The sequence below is a fragment of the Orbicella franksi genome, chromosome 11 (assembly GCF_964199315.1).
Source record: "Orbicella franksi chromosome 11, jaOrbFran1.1, whole genome shotgun sequence".
Classification (NCBI taxonomy): Eukaryota; Metazoa; Cnidaria; class Anthozoa; order Scleractinia; family Merulinidae; genus Orbicella; species Orbicella franksi.
In genome coordinates, this window is record NC_138155.1 from 4,520,384 (window position 1) to 4,543,025 (window position 22,642).

The following is a 22,642-nucleotide window of genomic DNA, read 5'->3' on the forward strand; positions in this document are numbered from 1 at the left end:
CTAAGGCTTTTGAACTTTCCAAAAGAGATCGACGAAACCTAAAAATGAACAGAGCACAGAGAGCTCACAATTATACCATTTATTTTATTTCTGGTTAAGTGATCTTTAACTGAATTGAAGCAATGTCACATTTATCGCAAATCTTGGACCGGCGGTCAGACATTAATCAAACCCATGAAAAAGAAAAGACAATAGAAAAGACACCATAAGATAGTCATTAAGAACAAAAAATGAAACGCGTATCAGTTGATTGTCGCTGTCACGAGTTTAATAGCAAGGACTCATGAAAGCCCGTTTTTGCGTGCAATTTTTAGTTTCCGGCCCTTTTTACAAAGGAAATAAGGCACCTCACCTCGCCTCGCTTCAGCCCTACGGCTTTAGCATATGATTGTTTTTGTTCCTTTTTTTTACATGTTTTTTGGGTTCGCTTGAAATTTCTCAGTAAAATTTGATCCTCTCAAGAGGTTTGAAAGAATTTTTTAGAAGGTTTTTGTTCAACATTACATGTGATTGACACGCGTGAAAATCATAATCCCAAGCAATGCACGCGCGCAACACGCAAACTGCACGTCAATGCATGCCCCTGTGTGTGATAGTAGGGAGTTTACGAAAACACGACGGCGACGTCGAGGACAACGTCGATTAAAAAATGAATTTATATTTCACCTACCATTCTCGTGATACTCTAAAGTCATTTGCTTTGTTTATCACTGTCAAAACTACCGCAAAACTAGATCCGGAACACAGCGATAAATTCGAAATAAGAATTTAAAAAATTAGCCGTCGTGGTTCACGTTCTCTAGACAACGCAGAATTTGGTCATTTCACGTTATTAGGGACCTTACGCATATGCGACGGCGACGACGAGGACGAGTAAAATATGTGGTTCTATTTTACCTTGGAATTTCGCATTTATTTGGAACTGTCTAGTGTGTCTGTCGGTATTAAAACTTGCCCCGGCTGAATATGCTACGAATGCGTTCAGTTCCAAATAGAAATACGAAAAATTAGCCGTTGTGGTTCACGTTCTCCAGACAACGCAGAATATGGTCATTTCACGTTGCTGTTTTACAGGGGACGGCAAAGAAATGTACCAAGAATTATAGTGCACGTGCACAGCCATTGTTCTGCTTATTAACCCTTTGTTTGGTGACGTTCTCGTTGCCGTAGCCGTCGTGTTTTGCGTAAGGTCCCTGTTGTCTTGCAGAGAACGGCAAAGAAATGTACCAAGAATTATAAAGCACGTGCACAACCATTGTTCTGCTCATTAATTCTTTTGTTCAGTGGCGTTCCCGTTGCCGTTGCCGTCGTGGTTTCGTAAACTCCCTGGTGTTTGTATATATGTAAGCGTAAAATGCTTATGAATTACACGAAATCTCATTAGATGCGCGTACTTAGACAAATGTGAATGGAAGTAGACAAAGAGATTGGATTCATAATTCGTCGTAAGACTTCCTGGTGTCAAGAATTAAAATATTAAATTGCACTGCTTCCGCTCTTCTTTAAATAGCTTTGGCTGATAAACATGGGGTAACTCGAAATTTGAATTATCGAATATTGAATTTAGTTTTGGAAGTCAAAACAAACACTGAATTGTAAAGCGCCCCGCCGATTCCTACATTAGACGGCAAAACAATTATAAATGCTTGGAAGAAAAAATGATTTTGATAAGCATCTGAATTCGTTGCCCAGCAAATTCTTCCTTGATGTTTGTTTACTAAATCTCAACAAAGTCAACGGTCACGGCGTGTCTCCCGCAATGTGGATCGGTCTGGCAGCTCTAATTTCCGTTCCTATGTGCATTTTAATTACAATAATTCTATAGTCTTTTTGAAACGATAGCAACTAAATAAATAATAAATAAACACTAATAATATTTATTACAGGAAGCTCTCTCGTCTACCGTCGATCTATACAGAGCAGTCCTGTTCTAAATATATCATTAGTCACATAATTAATTTCTGGGCCAATAGTGTAACTCAATTCTTAAGTTTTCAGACATGCCTCGTTCAAACTGTTTCGCCGAATCGATCCAGCTTCCCACTCATTGCACTCAATCGATGTAAATTAAATCAAGCGAACAATCAATCTTCATGAACGTTCAATACAGTGAAGCTTTGATCAGTTTTAGTTATAAAAGTGTGAATTTTAAGCAACCTGAGTAGTAGACTGAAGACAAATATTGATCGAAAGTAGGTTTTCATTCGGATTAGTAACCGGACTGTTTGCCAAAAACGGGCCTCTTATCTTTTCCACGAGCGCATTGTTGATTTTTCATGATCGCCTCTAAATGGGTGACAAGGAATGGCGTAGTTTGACCTTTGTGCCACTTTTGTCTGGCGCCCTAAAATTTCGCAGTTCAAGTAGCCCAAAAATTTTATTGCAGCTATTTGAAGAAGAAATCCTGTTCTCTCGCTGGATTGACTTAAAGTAACTCCATGCCATGTACCAAGGTGCTACTTTACCCTCGTATTTGACCCTTTTCAGGCTCCTCGTAAATATGTCTTCTTGCCATTGAGATATACTTAATGATCATTTTGTTTATTTTTAAGCGAAGTTCAAATAATGCGTAGTGTGGACCTCGTGAAACTGACGTGCGAGTCGCCAAACCGATTTTGTCGCCGTTCGTGTAAAATAAAGATGTAATCGAACTTAAAGTGTGTGTTTTTTTCTAGAAGTAGTTCATTCAGACCGATATTCTGGCAAAGTTCGGCGATTTTCGGTTTTTTTTTTTTTCATTTAGCGCACCTCCAAGCGAAATTCTGGGACGATTGCTCTTAATAAAACCATAACATAACTTGACAAGTCGCGTTATTTGGGCATTTAATTGCAATCAACATTTGCCAAAGTAAAACACAAAACTCCAGAAGTGTATTTTGCACAACGTGTTTCATCCGCTCCATCAACTCGCCGAGAAATTCAAGCTAATATTCAGAGAGCGTTACGAAAGTTAAGGAATGCATTTATCATAAGAAGCTGATCTATGGATGCAAAGGGTGATTGCTTAAAGCTACGTCACGGTTTTCGCATCTTGTTAACTTTAGCCTAAATTATTCACGTGCGATTTTCAGGCTTGGAACTATTCTGTTTTGAATGGCTGTGCTATCTTTTTTCAATGTAACTCTCCACTATTCCTCCACTGCACACGGCGTCAAACGCTCCTTCTCCGAGCTTGGGATCCAGGACAATGCTTTCCCGCGGGATTTCCCACTCCTCCACTCGTCGTTGCAAACACAAACATGGCGTCGCGCGGTAAAATTTGACAAACCAGGGGCCCGTTTCTCGAAAGCCTCGGAAACTTTTCGGGCCCGTAAAGCCATTCTTAGTTCATCTGTATCTAAAAACGGAGAAGTGTATACGCCTGAAACTTCTTGTATGAAGGGAACCTATGTTCATGTTAAGAAAATGTGAATAAAACAGCTCTGTAATCGTAGGGTGCGAGATTTTACCATGGCTTTCCGGGCCCGAAAAGTTTCTGGGGCTTTCGAGAAACGGGCCCCAGATAAGGAATCACCGACCTAGAACTTCAAGCACATTTTACTAAAACACTCATGGTTCGAAGCTCTGTCGGCTTTTCTTCCTTCTGCTTTTTTTTCTTTCAGCCAATTGCAATTTTAAGGGGCAGACCCCTCCCCTAGATCCGCTACTGCTGATGAAATGCTAAAATATTATCCGACTTCGATGTTTCGTTCAAATTGTGTCATTACGGGCGGCAGGAAATGTTGGTGAGTAGTTTGATTCCAAAGTGTTTATCTTGCTCATGACTTATATCTCTCTCGATTATTCATCCCTCTTCTTTCCCTTGTCCCACAGAAAAAAACCTGGGCCTTTTCCTTGAAAAATAGTTCAAAGTAAGTATTTTCCATCACGTTTTCAATTAACCACGATTGCTGCTTCTTCGATGTAGATCACAACGACAGACAATTCCGTGTTTAAAGAAATATTTGTCTCTTTACTGTATGAACCACAATAAAAACAGTTTCCTTTAAGAGGAACACTTACTTAACTTATTCATATTAGGAAACTATTTACACTTATATTAACAAACGTTTCTATCTCTGTACTAAGTCAAAACTCATATCAGCCACTAAGACAGTTTCCTTTAAGAGAAACATTTTAACTGATTCATATACAGAGAAACCATTTAAACTTATGTTTACAAAATTTCAAGTCTTTACGATTGTCTATCTCTGTGCCTTGTCAAAACTCAAATCAGTCAGTAAAAACAGTTTCCTTTAAGAGAAACATTTTATCTGATTCATATACAGAGAAACTATTTACACTTATATTTACGAATGTTCAAGTCCTCACGACTGTTTCTATCTCTGTACCTTGTCAAAACTCAAATCAGTCAAGAAAAACAGTTTCCTTTCAGAGAAACATTTTATCTGATTCATATACAGAGAAACTATTTACACTTATATTTACAAATGTTCAAGTCCTCACGACTGTTTCTATCTCTGTGCCTCGTCAAAACTCAAATCAGTCAAGAAAAACAGTTTCCTTTAAGAGAAACATTTTAACTAATTCATATATAGAGAAACTATTTACACTTATATTTACAAATGTTCAAGTCAACACGACTGTTTCTATATCTGCGCCTTGTCAAAACTCAAATCACTCAATAAAAGAAGTTTCCTTCCAAAGGAACACTTTTACTGATTCATGTTAAGAAACTATTTACACTTATATTTGCAAAAGTTCAAATGATCAAAGGACAAAAACCAAGGCAAATCGCCTGGTTGTCCTTTGAAGCTCTTCATTTGGTTTTAAAAATAAAAATATTATAGTCAAATCATCCGTAATCACATCACAAGAAATTCAAGATGTCTTCAAAAGTTTTACACCAATTTCCAGCCTCAGCTTTAACTCCGTGGTGATACATTACATGAGTCACTGCTCCGAGGCCAGTTCCTTCTCTGTCAGTAATTTCATTATAAGCTGAACATGTTCTGGCTCGGTGTGCAGTTCTGAGAACTCGTTAATCGTGGCCAAGTCTAGTTCGTATTCGTCATCCGAGGAATCATCTGAGTCTGAGTCTGAATCCAAGCCGTCATGGAAATATGGATCTTCAGGCACAAGCTGAAGTTGTTCCATTGTCAGTTGATCCGCTGATTTAATCGCATTTGTCTCAACAGCTACTAACTGCTGCTGTTCGATTGTTGCACAGCCTGGCTCATTGTTAAGTTTACTTTCCATTCTTTGGAGATGCTCGCTATAAATTAATGCGCTGAGTTGTGTCGATTGTAGCGACTCAGTTTTCACCAGTGGAGGAGGCATGGTTCGTTCTTTGAATGGTGGCATGGTTCGTTCTTTCAGAGGTGGCATGGCTGGTTCCTTCACAGTTTGTAGCACTGGTTCCTTCACAGTTTGCAGCACTGGTTCCTTCACAGTTTGCACTACTGGTTCCTTCACAGTTTGCATCACTGGTTCCTTCCCAGTTTGCGCCACTGGTTCCTCGACAGCTGGTGTGTTCATCAACACGGTTTCCTCATTAGGCATTCCTACTGTTGACGCTAATGGCCTCTTAGCATCTGCCAGGTTTCCAAGCGTGGTCTCCACAGGCTTACATGCATCGCCCAGCTCCTGAGTTTCCATCGCTTCTTCCTGTACGGGCATCGTAAAGGCTGCCTCTAATGTTTCCATACCTGTAGCTACCGGCAAGTTAGAATCTCCAACCTGTCGAAATGGCATCGGCGTTTGAAATGGCTCTTGCATTGTCTCCATTATTTTTTCTAGCTGCGCAAAGCAGGGTGAGGCCACCACTGACTCTTGATCTGTTTCCATCGTCTCTTCGGCTGGCTGAACAAGGAATGACTGCATAGCATTCGCCCATGCAAATGAAAATTCGTCAAAAACAGACGCTTGGTTTGTCTCCATTTCCTCTATTTCACCTTTCTCAAAGAAACTGCCACTTTCCTCTTGGTCTGTTTCCATTGACTCTAACTCTTCCATGAAGCTTGCATTGAATGGTGCCTTAGCTTCGCTAAGATCTCCGGCAAATAAAAAGATCTTTGCATTCTCTTCTCCGCCTGTCTCCATTGGCTCAGGCAGTTCCAAGGCTCTTTCCGGTGGACTATCAACTACCTCCATTAACTGCTCTGCTGTCTTCTGTACGTCTACTCCGTGTATTTGCCTTGAAACAAACTCAGTTTGTTTAGAGTCTGAGGTGGCATCTGAACTACCTTCAGCTTTCCTTTTGACAAGTCTCATACTCCTTCTCAGTGTCATGTTCGATGGATGCTCTCTGCTATTTATACAAGCTCGGACGTCCAAAGATCTGGGTTGCTGACATTCCCCCTCGTTTCGTGTTCGCTTTGTTTTAGAGACTAAAGGCTCCTCAATGATCTGTTCTTCAACTGACGCCTTTCCACTGGTCTGGAATTCGCTGACTTGTGAATCTGCACAGACATTAGCATACTTGAAATGACATGAACGTGCATCTGGTGTCGAGGCTTTCTCCCTAAACTTTTTTCTTCGAGGCTCTTTGTTCTTTAATCGCTTTACTCTGGAGACCTCAGGCGTCATCCCAATCTGTTCTTCAGCTGAGGATGTGGCATGGCTATGGGTTGAAATAGCATGAGGATCTGTAGAGACATCGGCAGAACAGAATTGACTTGAGTGCACATCTCCTATCAAGGAATTTTTCTTGGACGTGTCCTCACGGCACCCATCCTTGTTCTTCCCTTGCTTTACCGCAGAGACTTGAGGCTTCATATTAATCTGTTCTTTAAGTGAAGATGTATCATGGTTATCAGCCTCGTAATCTGTACAAAACCTTACGGTCCTCGCCTGACGTAAAGGCGCATCTGTTGACAAGTGTTTTTTCCTGGACTTCCCTCCACTGTACGCCTTCTTGTCCTTTGCTTGCTTTACTTTAGAGCCAGTGTGCTTTACCTCAATCGGTTCTTCAACTGACGATGTGTCATGATTCTGGGTTGGGACAGGTTCTGAATCTGTACAGACATTAGCAGACCTCATTCGATTTGAACGCACAACTACCGTTTCCTTTTCTTGATCCAGTGGTTTCACAAGAGGTAAGACGGGCACATGATTGGTCAGAATTAAACTGGGCATGACTTTCCCTTTCTCTTTTTCTTTGACCGGTAGAGTAGGCGCACGAGAATCCACATTGGCGACTGAAAATAAAAATGGTGTTACCCTCTCCTTCAATTTCGTTTTCGTCAAGCTTTTACACACCGACGCGCTGCCAGCAGAGTCCGCCTGAGAACGGCGAGTTAGCGGTCGCATGACCTCTCTGTTCGCGTTGCCTTCACTGAACAATTTAACTTGCGTCTTTGTTCGTTTGTCAACTGCTGGAGAAGCATTCCACTGTTTCATTCCAGCCCCGGCAGAATTCCGCGAGGAACTCCACAGCTTTAGACTAGTGTTTGGTGGAACTCTTAAATGCGCAGTATTGTTATACGCTGTTCGTAACGCATCTGAGCACTTGAATAAATGGCCTTGGTCAGATCCGACTGCAAAGGCAGCTGAACAAGGCGCAGTACCAGGATAAGCAGCTTCAGTCTCCTGCAGTTTTACGGCTTGCCGAGAAAGATAAACATTTGCAGCTTTGTCAACGTTCTGTACTTTCTTTTCATTGAAGGAAGGGTGGTTAATTTCTTGAGATGTCTCGAAGTGTTTCTCTCCGTTGACTTGTTGGCGGAATGTTAAATGGCGGCAACGGAAGAATAAAGCTGAAACAGCACTTCTGATACGACAATACAATTTATAAACTAGACGCACCAAGCTCAAACATTCGGTTACTTTGCCATTTTGTCCTTGGCGTTGATTTCTACTCTCGATGTCGCTGTTTGCTGCAGAATTCTTCAAGTCTCTTGAATTTGACTTGGAAAATATTATGTGTGGATTGTGAAGAAATGGTGCGCCTTCTTCACCTTTGAGATAAGCAATAAATGCAGGCTCCGTATACGGCAGCTCCACCATGCTGTCTCCATAAATATTGTGATAGTCCTCCGACACGCGTTTGATGTAGGTGTAAGTTTTTTCAGGTACAAACAACAACGCGTGCGCCACGGAACGGACAAAAACAAGAAAGTGATGGCGGAATTTGCTCTTTCTCTTTAGTTCTTTTGAAGCTGAAGCATGATTGCAACAGCACGGACCGGCCACTGAGTCCTCGCCTTTTATGTACGCTATAAATGCAGGATCCACATCCTTCTCGACCGCCGTGTTATCAAAGTAAATATCATTGAACCTCTCCCACTCGCTTTTAATGTAAGCGTAAACTTTCCACACCAAAGAAATCACCGCATTCGACAACCAAATCGCAACACACGGAATGAAGAGACAAATGATAATGACCAAATCACGAAGTACAGGCCTTCCGCGCTTCAGTTTTGAATCCATCTGTCTCGACCTCTGAAAATTTTTTTTCTCTGAGCGCGTTTGTGACGATTTCATTTTTGTCTGTTTCGTTGTTCGTATTTGCGCGTGCAGTTATGCGCGCGAGCCGAGGCGCGCGCGCTGATTCAAGCACAGAGGGTTTTCTTTTACTTTTGAATGAAAAAGCTCCGCGGAAAAGATAGAAAGCAAAGGATATTTCTCCCATAATAATATATGCGAGAATTCTTTTATTTATACGGGCCCCATGCGATTACCTATACAATTTTCCCGACGATGGAAATGTAGGGAGCTTATAAACTCCCTACATTTCCATCGTCGGGAAATTAGTATAGGTAATCGCATACCTGACTCATGCAATCTTGAATAATTGCTTCTATCTCCGTGTCACTTATGTTGGTTATGCCATGCTTGAAGCAGAATAAGCGCAAGTTTCTTTTCGAGAAACCTCTTCGTACTTCTTGGAAAATTTGGCTTAAATATATTGTACATCTCCGTGTAGGTCCTGTTTGTATTACTTTCATCGAGCTTTTCACTCCACTTTTAGGCTTGGGTAAATCTATATATTACCGATGGGGTGTAAGGCCTTATGTGCATGCCTTCCATGGTGCGACAAAGCGTGATGTGTTATTACCAGAGTTTTGTCATGTAATCCGGCTAATTTTGCATGCATGGGGTTGCTTTTGAGAGTCGAGGATTTTCTCCGCCACAGGTTCCAATGCGCTTTACTTGAATCCAGTAAAAAGATGCAAGATGTTCATTCGTTTTGTATTAGTGGACTGGGTAGCTACAAGGAACAAAGCAACAAAGTACAAGATACAATTAGCACGCAGAAGTTTGATTTTAGCGCGTTGTGTTGCGTTGTGTTATTATTATATTACAGTAGAAGTTCCCATAAGCAGACGGGAGCTGGCCGCTTACGTGACCAGACTTGAAAGGGAAAGATAGCTGTCTACGGGAGCTTGCTCACTTCACAATAAACATTAAGAATGCAAACTTCCGCCAAATTAATTTTTGTTTTTATTTTATGGCATCGTGCAATGCCGCGATAATGGCAATAAGTGCATGCATGTATACAATACTGTATATTGCAGCCTTCAAACCACAATTGCAGCCAGCATTAACATTGGCAATAACAGTCTCACTGCAACAAAAAGCAGTGTTACAGTTATCAAATGTTCACGCGTCTCTCAAAAGTCAGAGCCAATTCCTTTCGGGTGTCCGAAAAGTCTAGACCGTAATCCCTCCACGGGTCCGCGGCCGCTTACGAGAATGTCCGCTTACGGGAATGAGTGAATACAGAGTTTGTATGGGAGTTCAAACGCCGTTTTGTGAAGGCGGCCGTTTGTAGAGCAGCCCGCTAACGAGAGTATCTGTCAAGACAGCTTGCACTGTATACGATGTCAGAGTCTATAATCTAATAATACTTACATTAGTGCAAAATCGTGAAAACTGCAGCGCTCTTAAGGCAGTCTTCGTAGTCTTAGTTTTAAATAAAAACATCAAATGGAGAGTGGAACAAGTAAGACGCTTATAATTTCTCTTCACTATTGGTCCACAACAAGGCTAGTCTGAGAGCAAATACATATTATAAAATTTAAATTCGTACTTATCGTATCGAGTTTAAGAAGAGATAGAAAAAAGGGAAATGACGTTAAGCTATTTTTCTAAGTACATTGTTTTTTTCCACCAAGCTTGCCCTTTTCCAAACTGGAATACATTTCTAACACTGCCATCTTTAGTGTTCTATGGTCCAAGAGTGTTTTTTTTAGTTCATTTTTCTTCTCAATCGAGAGGAAGAAAGAAAGAAAACCTTTGAACCCAGGCTATTGTTCTTAATAGGTTGTTACCATTAATTAGGCACTGTGTTACAAAAATTAAACAATCACAGTTGTTATTGCTCCGATCTAGCGCAGGTTTGTGTTCTGCTTCTCATAATACTGTTTAAAGTTGGCGGAACCACTTTAGAAGATCTTTGGTGAAGTTACCACTTGGTAAAGTTAAGCTCCTTTGATTGGTTTTCATTGCAGGTATACCTGCCATGATAAAAAAGCATCCAGTAAGTATGGAGCGAGTATTAACACTTCTAGTTTCAGAGTCAAACCTTGGTGCTGAACAAACTCCAAGTCAGTGTTGATGTAAACGCAGATCCTAACTCTCAAGTCTGTGATTTCAAATGACTGAAAGCTATTGAGCAGCACTTTCATGTGGTACTGTTTATTATGGTGTGCAAGGTGGTTCTAACTTTTAAGTCTGAGGATGAAACCCTAGTGTGTGACCATTAAAATGAAAGCTATTGAGCAGTACTTTCATGTGGTACTGTTTATTATGCTGTGCAACGTGGTTCTAACTTTTAAGTCTGTGGATGAAACCCTAGTGTGTGACCATTCAAATGAAAGCTATTGAGCAGAACTTCCATGTGGTGCTGTTTATTATGCTGTGCAAGGTGGTTCTAACTTTTAAGTTTGTGGATGAAACCCTAGTGTGTGACCATTCAAATGAAAGCTATTGAGCATTACTTTCATGTTGTACTGGTTATTATGCTGTACAAGGTGGTTCTAACTTTTAAGTCTGAGGATGAAACCCTAGTGTGTGACCATTCAAATGAAAGCTATTTAGCAGTACTTTCTTGTGGTACTGTTTATTATGCTGTGCAAGGTGGTTCTAACGTTTAAGTCTGTAGATGAAACCCTAGTGTGTGACCAATAAAATGAAAGCTTTTGAGCAGTGTTATTATGTGCCAGTCTGTCTAACCCATGAGGGTGAATTTCAAATTACAGCTAATAGGCATGCGCAGTTGAGTGTCCCTAACTTTCAAGTCTGAATGAAACCCTACGTGTGACCATTCGTTTGAAAGCTACTGAACAGTATTTTGCAAAATTAAGTTTTGGACCTTTTTTAGCTTTGACATAAGAATTAAAAGGGTTAAATATGACAGTCTCTTCTAGTAATCGTCTCCTCGACTGATCACTTCCTTCACTGTAGGCCTCAGCAGTATCGTGTGCTCAAACTGGGCTGTATAGCATCCCTTGATGTCACACAGAGGTGGGTAGGCATCAACGACACCAGCATCACACAAGTTCTTTAGAGCAAGAAGATACTTCGTCTGCAAGGTAGGAAAAAAAATAATCTTAAGAGCTGAGAATTTGTTTCGTGTAAGGACCCTAGCCAAAGCTGAAATTTCGAAGCTGGAAAAAAGAATTTGTATCACTTTTATACGACAAAAACCTTTATTGGTTTGTTCAGAAATTCCCTGGTATAGATACCCGCGAAAATTCGCAAAGACAGGTCCTCGAACGACCAATTAGCCAATTAGCACTATGATTCCGTCCACTCAGCCAACCAAGATGGCAATCATAAACGGGCTCCAAAGATTTTCCCGCCCTTTCGACCGGTTGCACCTTGCATGTTTTTCACTTTGAGTGCTCACTTGTCAATCACAATACTTTGGCTTCAGTGATTGGCTGTGTGATTTCTGCCATTGGTTTTCTTTCTCACAGTCTGTTTGTCTTTGAAAAGCGCTCTACACCAAGACAGATCAATGAACAGTACCTGTCCCAGCCGATCCAACCATCTTCTACAAAACGCAAGAGTGCCGAAGTTCTCATTAATGACGTTTAGAAGTTGCTTGGCTCTGGGCAACCTGGTGAATGGCAACATGGATAAGAATTACTGCCACCTAATAGTTCATAGATATAATTTGTCATGAGCAGTCGAAAATATATAATTGTGTTTGGTGTTTGCAACTTTATAGATCTGAATCCTTCCATTTGCTGTAACTGGGAGACTAAACCTTTTATAAAATCTTTAAAAACTCAATGTTACTTCAGTCATAATCATAGAAAAATCGGTTGAGTCTTGTAATATGAAAATCGCTAAAATCTAATATGGAAATGCCAGAAAGTTAACAACAACAACAACAACAACAACAAAAAAACAAAACAAAACAAACAAACAAACAAAAATGCTAGGGGCTTTCAACGCTTCAAAATTCAGAACTGTGTGCCGGTTTTCGAAAGTACAGCATTTTGAGAATTATCCTTGACACAGCCATCAACAAGGCTTCAACAACCATTAATTAAAAATTCCATTGAAGACCAGCCACCTTTCCTTGGGAATGTCTCACCTCAAGGGAACGTGTCCGACCTCAAAGTTCTTCATGTAGTGTGAACAGTCCATGTCGTCGTGAACCACGCCCTTTCCTGTACTGCCGAAGGTCTCAATCGCAAAGAACTCGCCCTCCTTAAGTCAAAACGCAGTAAATCAGCAATTTCATTGAATTTTCAGAAGTAAAATAACAGAGAATGGTAGCGAGGTAGATAGGTGGTAGGCTTCTTTCCCCTAAGGTTGCAGAGAGTGGAGGGGGGTGGGGGGGGGGGGGATAATGGTACGACGGAAATCTTGAAAGCGGACGAGAAATGCTGGGTCCTATTTTCCATAACAAATGATCGGCTCTTCCAACAACGTTTTAGGAATGTATCCAAATTTGCATTCCTGTTTTCTAAATACGTTGTGCAACTAGACATGGAGAAATTTTGCATTACATATCTAACATTTGAGGTGACCGGCTCGCATCTAGGTAGTGTACTCTTATGTGTCAACGACAGGGTATGAAATTTGCCTGGTTTCTGTACGGCTTCCTCCCAGACCTTCACGCTCAATTCATTTCAGTGACGTATCCGAAACGGATGGCCGCTTTTTCGCTCAGACCACGTGACCCAAAAGAGATTGACCGCGGCGAAATATCGAGGCCTAAGAACCAGGTCAGTTTGAAACCAAGATGATTTTGTTACACATACAGCCATTGCATAGTTTCGTTGAGTACTTATATCTTAAAGAGCGAGGCAAAGAGAACGAATAAATCATCAGCTTAGGGACACTGTCTTTATGGAAAAACAAATTCTCAAAGTGACATTGTAAGAACTGTATGACAACCAGCAACGAGAATTCATACCTCCATCTTTGTAGCTTCTCCTCCCTTGACAATAGGCACAGTTTTACCAGCGTGGATTCTGTACGGTGCTATGGAATGTCCGTTGAGATTTCTGATGGGCCTCACTGTGCACAGAAACAAACAGTTAGAAATTTATCTGTCTGGCACAACAGTCAAATCTCCCTTAAACAGACGCAGGCCCCTTGCAGACTTCAGAACTTTTCTTTCAGAGAATATGCAAGGACTCTTCAAAGACGGTTCAACAATCTTCAAGGATTTGTATTCCCCAGGCTCACTTATAACATTTGACTCCACTTGGCCATTGCAAAGGGGATCTAACTTCATATACTTTTAACGTACATGTAATCACCAAAATCGACTTTTTGAGAATAAGAATTACGGAGAAGATTAAGGAATCTGATGTAAAGATTTTAATACTGAATGTCTAAGATTCACTGAATCACACAATTCTAACGTTTATTTGTTCGATACACCATTTAAGCAATCATTACTGAAAGCAAAACATTTCCGCACTGGAGTTCAATTACAGTTTTGTCTGAAACAATGCTGTGAAATGTGAAAAGCGAACTGATCAACATGTCTCCGACCGGAATCAAACCCATGACCTCCCGAACACCGGGCGGGCGCTCTATCCACTGAGCTACGAGAACTCATAGAGAGCAAGGTCATTCAACTGAGTTCATGTTACACTGTTACACTAAAAAACGAACAGACAAACAAACATATTTTTTGGTGCATGCGTGAATCAAACCTTGATATGTCTTTCCATCAAGCTCAACTTCATACGATTCCATTACTTCTTGTATGGCTTCACCAACATCACACAGTCGAACATCAATTCCAGATTCCTGTAAGAAAACAGCAAGTTCATCAGTCACAAGACAATCAGACACCATACTTGTAGAAACAAATGAATTTGTCGAAAAGCTCCGTTTTCGTGACGGATTAGCGCGGACGGTAGGCCTAACCGGATAAATAAAGCTGCGTTTTCAAATTCCACCGGCGTAACTAAGTAGACGGGGTCTAAGATCACGTGCAAGGCCCGTGCATGGTCATCGGTTGTTGTTGTCTTGGTAACTTAATTTTTGATAAAGATTTTTATCAGAATTCCAGGGTTTTCCAACAATGTCAGACTTCTTCTTTTTGTAAAGTGTTTTTACCCTCATTAAATAAAGTTACTTACTTACTTACTTACTTACTTACATCACTCATCTTCCAGGACTTCAAAATACGCAGGCTCTAATTGCACCCTTGTTAGTACACACAAAGCATAACTATTAAATAAGGCAAGGTCCTTTGAAATAATAATTATTTTAAAGGATGTTGTTTACGTGTATATACTTTACCTTGATTCCTGTGTTAGTAGCATCCTTCACAGCTGTAAGCAGGTTATCATATCTTGGGTTGAACGACACAGTGAATGCACAGTCGATTATTCTCCCTGAAAAACAACAAAATTTCATAACTTAAAACTCCTTTAGTCTACAGCCTAGCATAGTTAAATGTCTGTCTTCTCCTCAATGTCTAATATCTGTAATTATCAGTATAAGTTCAGATAATTTCTTGCTTTATTTTGAGATTATGAAATTAGTTGATGTGCTTCTTTAGTCGTTTGCATTACTTCTTGGCACTGCATTATCGAGGAAATATATGAATCACCAAAGACTGTGTCTGAGCACGTCTCCAAACAGTGAACAGGAGGTGAAAATACGACACGTAGCGGAGTATTTTTGACGAACTTCGAGGTATTTGGAAATGTGGTCAAACACTGTCTTGAGTGTTTGATATATCTTCTGAATCGAAACTAAAACTAAGGAGAAAACGGAGAAATAAAATCGTAAAAATCTATGCTAATTAAGATCAGATATCCAAACACCGTCACGGTCATGATTTCCTTTGTATAAACTTGATGAATTATTAATGAGTTGGAGAAGTATTGGACAAACTTTGAGAAGTATTGGATGCTAGCCACTTAACTCACTCCCAACACATTCAAGGTTGCCATGCGAACAACTAAATCATCAGGGTCTGTTTAAGATACTCTCTACATGCCGCTAATAAAGAAACAACTGGTCAACAATGATGACAATATTAAAAAAAAGATTTTACGATTTTGTAAGTGCATTGTTTTGTATCTTATAAGCCAAGTGCATGGATATCAGCCCTTGGTTAGTCAGTATGGATTGAACACAACCAACAAGACACGTACATGTACAGAAAAAAAAAGGTAGAATTTTGAATTGAGTTTTGTAAATTTGCGGTGAGGCTTTCTGTATATTGTTTCGCCTTCTGTTTTGAGTTTTAATAATCACCATATTATACACAAAACAAAACGGCAAAAAACATTTGTATAGAAGAAAAAGTTATAATTTGGTTAACTTTTAATCCTGGGTTAACCCTAACCAGGTTCAGAACAATCCTGCCCTGTTTCCAACAAGTTAACCTAATATGAGCCCGCGATCCAGTCGATAACCAGTAGTTGGTCAGCGGTCAACTTCAAAAAAACATGTGACCTCGAGGAGCTGTAAACTTGAGCCTGTGATATGGTCACATGATACTGGTCAGCGGATACCTTGTTTTGACAGGTGTCAATTGATCATAACATTGATGTCCAATATCAAGGAAGTACATGGTAAACCAAGGCTGCAGGTCTCTGTCAACCTATTATTTGGAGTATGGCCGCCATGTTGGGCAACTCCGCCGCCGTCATTGTCGTGCATATGCGCCCACATGCAATACCACTAGCCATGATAACCATGAGAAAATCAACTCATGGGTTTCCTTTTCTTTCCTATATGAGCATGGGGCTCTGCTTGGCGGCCCTTTGGGCCACTGGAGCTCCGCAATAAAGAAATATTGGACTGAGAGGCATTTGTTAATAGACTGATTTTAGTTATCAGCCCTCTCAGCTGTCCAAGTCATGCAATAAAACGCAGATATTTCCTTGTAACTTACCATTCACATGGGTTCCAAAGTCAATTTTGCAAACGTCGTCATATTGTAGAACAGTCTTGTCTCCTGCATTGGGCGTGTAATGAGCAGCACAGTGATTCAGAGAACATCCAGTAGGAAAAGCCAGCCCTACAAAGAACAAGATCAAGAAGTAACAACACGGCTTGGTCTTCTTCCAGTATTTCACATCTTACTTTTAATTTTGAACTCTTTAGGTCAGTATTTTGGATGAATCGACCCAATAATATAAGCCACTTGAATTACAATATGTTAACTATAATCTTGCCTAATACATTAAACAAAAGGTAACACACATTTGCAAATGTACTGAGTAACATGAATTATTGCTCTTACCTGCTTTAAGCTTGTTTTCATTGATCAATTTCCGAGAAGCTTCCTCCAACTTTTCACTGTTGAAAGGAAAAGAAATGATTTCTCTCCATGGAAGAATAATATGCTGGTATAGAATACATATGATCCAATGTATGGAGGTTATACAGAGAAAGCAAATAGTCAGTCCAAAATCACTTATTTATCCTATCTTAGAAATAATATCCAAGTGTCTGAAACATGTGCAGAGCAGCAAAAAAATATAAAATGTCTGTGGGCTTCTTTGGAATAAAGGACACTTTTTAGGTTCTTCCCTGTCATACATGTAACATTCATGACCTCACTAGCACCAAATTTGAAATAACAGAACTTTTCAAAACATCCAACAGCAGACTAAATTGAGTGATTACTTCTAAAGATTGATTATTTTATACACACCAAATCTCTATCATAGTCAATCCAGGCTTGATAAATCCTTGCACATATTTTCTGACCTAAGAAAACAGATGATGACAATTAAACTGAACAAAACAAAAACAATTCAATTATTAATGGGTTTGACTTTCGGTTGTCAAGTGCCCCTGTCAGCTATAAAAGGAGCATCCAGTTACCGTCATCATGAAGTTAATGAGAAGTATATAGAGACCACAGAGAACAGGGCTAATTACCATTTACAAGGGAAAACTGAAAATTCCAGTTGGAAAATCAAATGGTTTGCGCCATTCCATTTGGGAAACTTCAGAAGATATGGGTTGTGATTTGAGGTGATGCTATTTTTCTGCTCTTTTAAGTCTCTCTAACTGATGTGGATATACTTTATAGCGATTCCTTCTCCCGCGACGTGACATTCAATTGTTTAATGTTTATGCCTGAAATTTCCAACCGCATGGTGTTTGTAAATGGTAAGCACCCCAGGGGTTCAATTAAGGGCCGGGCATTGAGCAAATTGACCAGTTGTGAGGACAATCTTGCTTGCCTGGTTTGACCATCTAGAGGAAAGTTTTTCTTATAGAGAAGTTCAGTTCAAATAGTTTTGCCTGTCTGTAAAAACCAGTTGCCCTCTTGCTGGAAATGTTAATGAAACCCCTGTGGTCAAGAAGGAAAACCAGTAAGAAGGATAAATTTAGGTCATATGGTCACTTTGAAATAATTGGTGAGGAAGACGAGTGTTTTTGTATGAGTGAAGTCTGTGAGGCAGTTAAGATTTGGTTTTGTGCAGATGCTAAATTTTGTACAAAAGTCAAGTTTTGCTTGGAAATTGAGTTTTAAGTGGAAGTACTAATAATATTTCGCCTCATGGTTAGCGCGCTCGTCTCTGGATCGAGCGGTCCGGGTTCGAGCCCTGGCTGGGGACATTGTGTTGTGTTCTTGGGCAAGACACTTTACTCTCACAGTGCCTCTCTCCACCCAGGTGTATAAATGGGTACCCGCGAACTTAATGCTGGGGCAACCCTGCAATGGACTAGCATCCCATCCAGGGGGGAGTAGAAATACTTCTAGTCACTTCATGCTACAGAAACCGGGATAAGCTCCGGCCTGATGGGCCACTTGGCTCGTATGCAGACTTTACCTTTTACTAAGAATATTTTGTGTGGAAGGAGAATTTCAGGTGGAATTTGACTCTTAGCTCTGTGCGATGTTTAAGTGCCACACCGAAACTACAACGGCAATAAAAAACTTTACCAAAAAAGTTTTCATCAGCAGCACAATGTCTCTACACATATATACATGCACGTGTAGTGTTATGGCTCTGGTTACTTTTCTTAGCGGTACTCTGGAAAACAGTTAGATAGAGAAAATGACTAATTTTGTGTAGTTTGGAGAACATGAACAGTCAGGGCTAAGGCTAAATGTTTCTTTACATATTCATTTAGGGTTAGTCCTTAATTAGACACCATCCACACTAATGCGCTTTCGAAACCATAAATGCTTTCCACCAAAAACTTTCTCTGTCCACATCACCATTGTCACAGTGTTTTCCTGGTCCACACAATGAGAATGTGTGGACATCAAGTTTTGTGTGGATGTTGAGTTTTGTATTGAAGTCTGGTTTTTGCAGATAGAGATTGTTACATGACATTGAGTTTTGTTTGTACATCAAAAAGGTTTAGTTGTCAGGTTGGCATAACATTTAGTTGTGTGACAACATCAAGTTTGTTGGAAACCCTAGTTTTGTATGGAAAGTTTGTTTTGGTGCAGGAGTGGGTTTTGTGCCAAAGTTTCGTTTTACATGGATGGAAATAAGATTCTGAAAAGCGTCAATCAGGATCTTATTTGGTATTTAAATTACAATCAATACCTGTCTGTGAGCCTCGGCAGCTTGTCTCACATCACTACAGATGTCATTAAGCACTCGATCCAGTGCTCTCTTCTCTTCACTGGTTTCACGCCACAGATTGCTGCAGAGAAACAAGTCAAGTAGTCACTAGGGGATGTTTTTGTTCCTAATGGCATGGCAAGCACACACATGTAATTCATCGATATGAGTAGGTTGTCAAGCATGCTAACTTACCTCAGGCAACCCTGCAGGGGTGCTACAATGGAAGGCACATTTGTTCGGACAGGTAAATAAATTCCAAAAACTACATATACATGTACAATGTACACCACTTACTCGTCTTTGTAGCTCATGATTTGTCCCATAGGAAAGTTGCCATTGGGGAAAAGTTCTGATATTGCCACTGTAGGAGGATTAGTCTGTTGTTTGGTGGGTTGTGGCTGAGAATTGTCTGATATTCAAAGAAAGAATCAATCATCAATACTTTGAAAACAAGGCAGGACCTGTATGGTGACGAAGTGACCAAACAGATGGAGTTTATCCTAGTTTCTGTAGTATTAAGCCACTACCACTTCCTGTATGATATGTTATTTCATCACAGGGCAATTGGCCCTGGAGCAACAATTTTGCCAGTACCCATGTGCAGTCTAGGGTAGAGAGAGGCACTGCAAGAGTACAGCAATTTACCCTAGCACAATACAAATGTTGCTAAATGTAATTTAGGCTAAGTTAAATACGAAAAAAGATACTTTTTAGATAACAATAGTTTACTGCAGGTTCGGCGCAAGGGGTAGTCGGGGGATTTGTGCAGGGGCCTCTTAATTTTGAAGCTTGGCTTTTAGATGTCAAGTCATTCCGTGTGTTTTTCGCTGCTAGATTGATCTTGTTACAAGCTTTTCTCCCAGCCCACACACCCCCCTTGTCTTCATGGTAAGTGTGTGGTAAGTATCGTTTGTTTCTACTGTTTTCTTAGTGTGTCAGTGCCTGGTGGTTGCTGATCACTGCTGGGTTGTTATGGATACCTACGCGCGCAGTTTGCTTGTACGCTCCACCTTCCTTTCAGGCACCATTCCCTGTGCTCATGTATTGTTGATAAATTTAATGACCACTGCAGAGGCTTGCACCTAGTTTGAGCCATTCCACCTCCCCATAACATTTTATGGGGTTCCCCTAACAGCTTACCAGTGCCCTTTCATAATCTGGGTGGACTGAGGTGCCGTGAAGGATAGCAAATAACAAAAAGGAACAAGCAAACACAAATTCCTTCTATCAATTATTTATTGCTCTTTCACCTTGTCCATCCCCTGACTTGGTTCCTGCTGACTTCTTCTTCTTCTTTTTCTTCTTCTTTCCAGGAGCTGTGACACCGTTTTCTCCTTCGGGTGCATCTTCACCGTCTGAAAGTAAAAGAGATTAAATACAGTTCATTAACAAAAATGTCAAAGCCTTCTTGGACCCCAAGGGCACAGCAGGCTGGTCCTATGATAGGCTTGACTTCCACCACTCTCTCGAGTTCGGTCTACGTTATTTTCCAAGAAGAAGAGCATGGGCTCCTTTCTAGAACATCGGCTGATAATCAAGCCTGGTCCTCTGATAACCTTTACCATTCTTATCTCAAGAGGTCATGATCCTTTTAGTCAGCACCAAGAATTGTGACCTTTGGGTGGGTCCAACACCAGAAGTCTGTGATTCCTGGATTTCCCTTCAAATCTGACAAATCTGATTGGCTGAGAAAATCAGTTATAAGAAAATACTCTGTGTAAGCTCTGGAAATCAGGTCTAATCACGGGTTGTGATTCTTGTTCCTGCATATTGATTGCAAAGGCTGTGGCCTCTGGGATGAGAGAGAACCATTACTGACTTGCTTTACTCTCCAAAATATAGGAAATCATAGATAAACAAATAAATAATGATAAAAAAAACTAGTGAGTATTAATAAAGTATTTAATATGTTCACCTGCATCTTCTTGTCGCACGCCATTCACTGGTTCTGTTGTAACACTCTGAGCGGTTGTATCATCTTTCTCTCCATGTCCATTCATTTCCCCATTCTGTACTTCTGTAGTTTGCTCCCCACCTCCTACCAAGATTGAAAGCGTAATTTATGTTCTATTACCACATCTAACAAGACTTGGTCCACGTATTTTGTTGGATTACATAGCATTTATTGTCCGATATAGGTGATTCCTCAGAATTACATTGTGCACCCCTACTGCGCAGGATTTTTGCATCAACTCATGCACACTATTCTGTATAAAGAATATCAAGAGAATTCCTTTAAGCTACATGTAAGCTTGACAGTGAAATAAATGTTTGTTTTCTCTTAAACAAGCACCATGGCCTATATATTTTATTATGTACATGTAATTTCAGTGTACAAATTATCCTCTTTACAATTGTTTGCAAGGAAAAAAAGAACATTATGGCTTTTATGTGCAAAATAGTTACTTGAGCATGCAAATTATGATCTTGGAAACAACGACTCAAGAAATGTTTTGGGTCAATGATGTTTAAAATTGTGTGAGTGTTCCATGAATTATATATTACATAATTTGTTCTTATGCCTGAGCCTTTCTACTTATCAAATTTTTTATTAAGTATTTTCTAAAAAAACTTTGCTTCCAACTACCACAAAATATTATGTGCACCAATGAAGTAATGCACAAGATTTGGAATACAGTACTGCTCCGAACTAGGCAAACATTAAACGCGCGTTCTCAATGCAAAGGGTTAAAAGCACACGCGCATTTTGTCGTGTTAGACTACATTTGGATTTCGCGTTATAACGCATTAAAGTAAGCGCATTAGTATTTAAAAAAATTGTTCAACAACTTTTTTTTCTGAGTAATCACCTTAAGCACATGCAAGCCAGTGTAAATTGCATTAAAATTATACTGGCATAAAGTGTACATGTATGTACTTTCAGGCAGGGAGAGAAAAAAGCAGAAGAAATACTTTAAAGAAAACATGGCAAATTAAAATTTTAAAGTAACTTTATTTCGAAAGTGTATTTGAGTACCCCCCTGGCTTTTTTCTGCAATAACTATGAATACATTTGTTCAACCAAATCAAGAGTGATGTTGCAACCATTAACCCTCGACGAAATTGAAATTAGAAAGTGAAAACTCTATTTAAACGTCAGGGTGTTTAAGTTTTGTTATACTTAATATGGCTTAAAATGATTTACGTCCTTTTCTGAACGCTCACAGTTTAAGATCCCGTCAATAAACACCAGTCACAGTCTTTTGTAAATGGTTATGCAACAGAGTGGCTTGAATATGAGTTTAACCTTATTAAAATCTGCATGTCATGTTTTCGCAAACTGTAAGCTTCGCTTTACGAGGATTTACAAGACGGACAAAAAGTTTCGATCGTGGCAGAAAACAACGCTGCAAACAGACAGGTAAAAACCGGGATTGAATAATATAGACATGTACAAGCACTTAAGTTTGAACAGATTTAAGCTCACGGACACATGAACTTGCACTGTCATCATATTTATTTGTCAGTTCCTCTAAATGTTTTACCACCAAACTAAACTGACCTTTCTTCTTTTTCTTCTTCTTCTTTTTCTTCTTACTCGAAGAGACTTCATTAGCGTCCACTAAGTCTTCCACCTCGTCATCGCCATCCTCTGGCATCTCATTAGTGCTTTCTTTTTCCAAGCGTGGTTCTTCCGTAAGAACCGCCGCCATCTTGAGTCCGAGAAAAAACTGACAGAGCAGCCAGGCCATGTAACCAGGCTATATTTTGGGAAGTTGCAG

At 40.0% G+C, this 22,642-nt stretch overlaps 1 protein-coding gene across 1 annotated transcript; it reads right to left on the bottom strand.

The window, feature by feature from the left end:
* Nucleotides 1–9,882: 9,882 nt before the first annotated feature.
* Nucleotides 9,883–22,627, bottom strand: LOC145502014 (uncharacterized). The gene is made up of 14 exons (XM_081481312.1): nucleotides 22,423–22,627; nucleotides 20,836–20,958; nucleotides 20,171–20,275; nucleotides 19,215–19,329; nucleotides 18,900–18,999; nucleotides 17,039–17,094; nucleotides 16,625–16,680; nucleotides 16,274–16,399; nucleotides 14,665–14,759; nucleotides 14,070–14,166; nucleotides 13,319–13,422; nucleotides 12,491–12,606; nucleotides 11,917–12,007; nucleotides 9,883–11,470 (listed from the first exon to the last, which is right to left on the bottom strand). The coding sequence occupies exons 1-14, from the start codon at nucleotides 22,610–22,612 to the stop codon at nucleotides 11,309–11,311; spliced, it is 1,536 nt and encodes a 511-aa protein (XP_081337438.1). The 5' UTR covers nucleotides 22,613–22,627; the 3' UTR covers nucleotides 9,883–11,308.
* Nucleotides 22,628–22,642: the final 15 nt, after the last annotated feature.

What these genes read in the sequence shown, in the direction of transcription:
- LOC145502014 (XM_081481312.1), bottom strand. Translation starts at nt 22,612, where the DNA reads ATGGCCTGGCTGCTCTGTCAGTTTTTTCTCGGACTCAAGATGGCGGCG. An exon ending in CAAGTCAGGGGATGGACAAG is followed by an intron (nt 19,330 to 20,170) that starts GTGAAAGAGCAA and finishes TTTGAATATCAG; the next exon opens with ACAATTCTCAGCCACAACCC. An exon ending in CTTTGGAACCCATGTGAATG is followed by an intron (nt 14,760 to 16,273) that starts GTAAGTTACAAG and finishes GTTGTTTTTCAG; the next exon opens with GGAGAATAATCGACTGTGCA.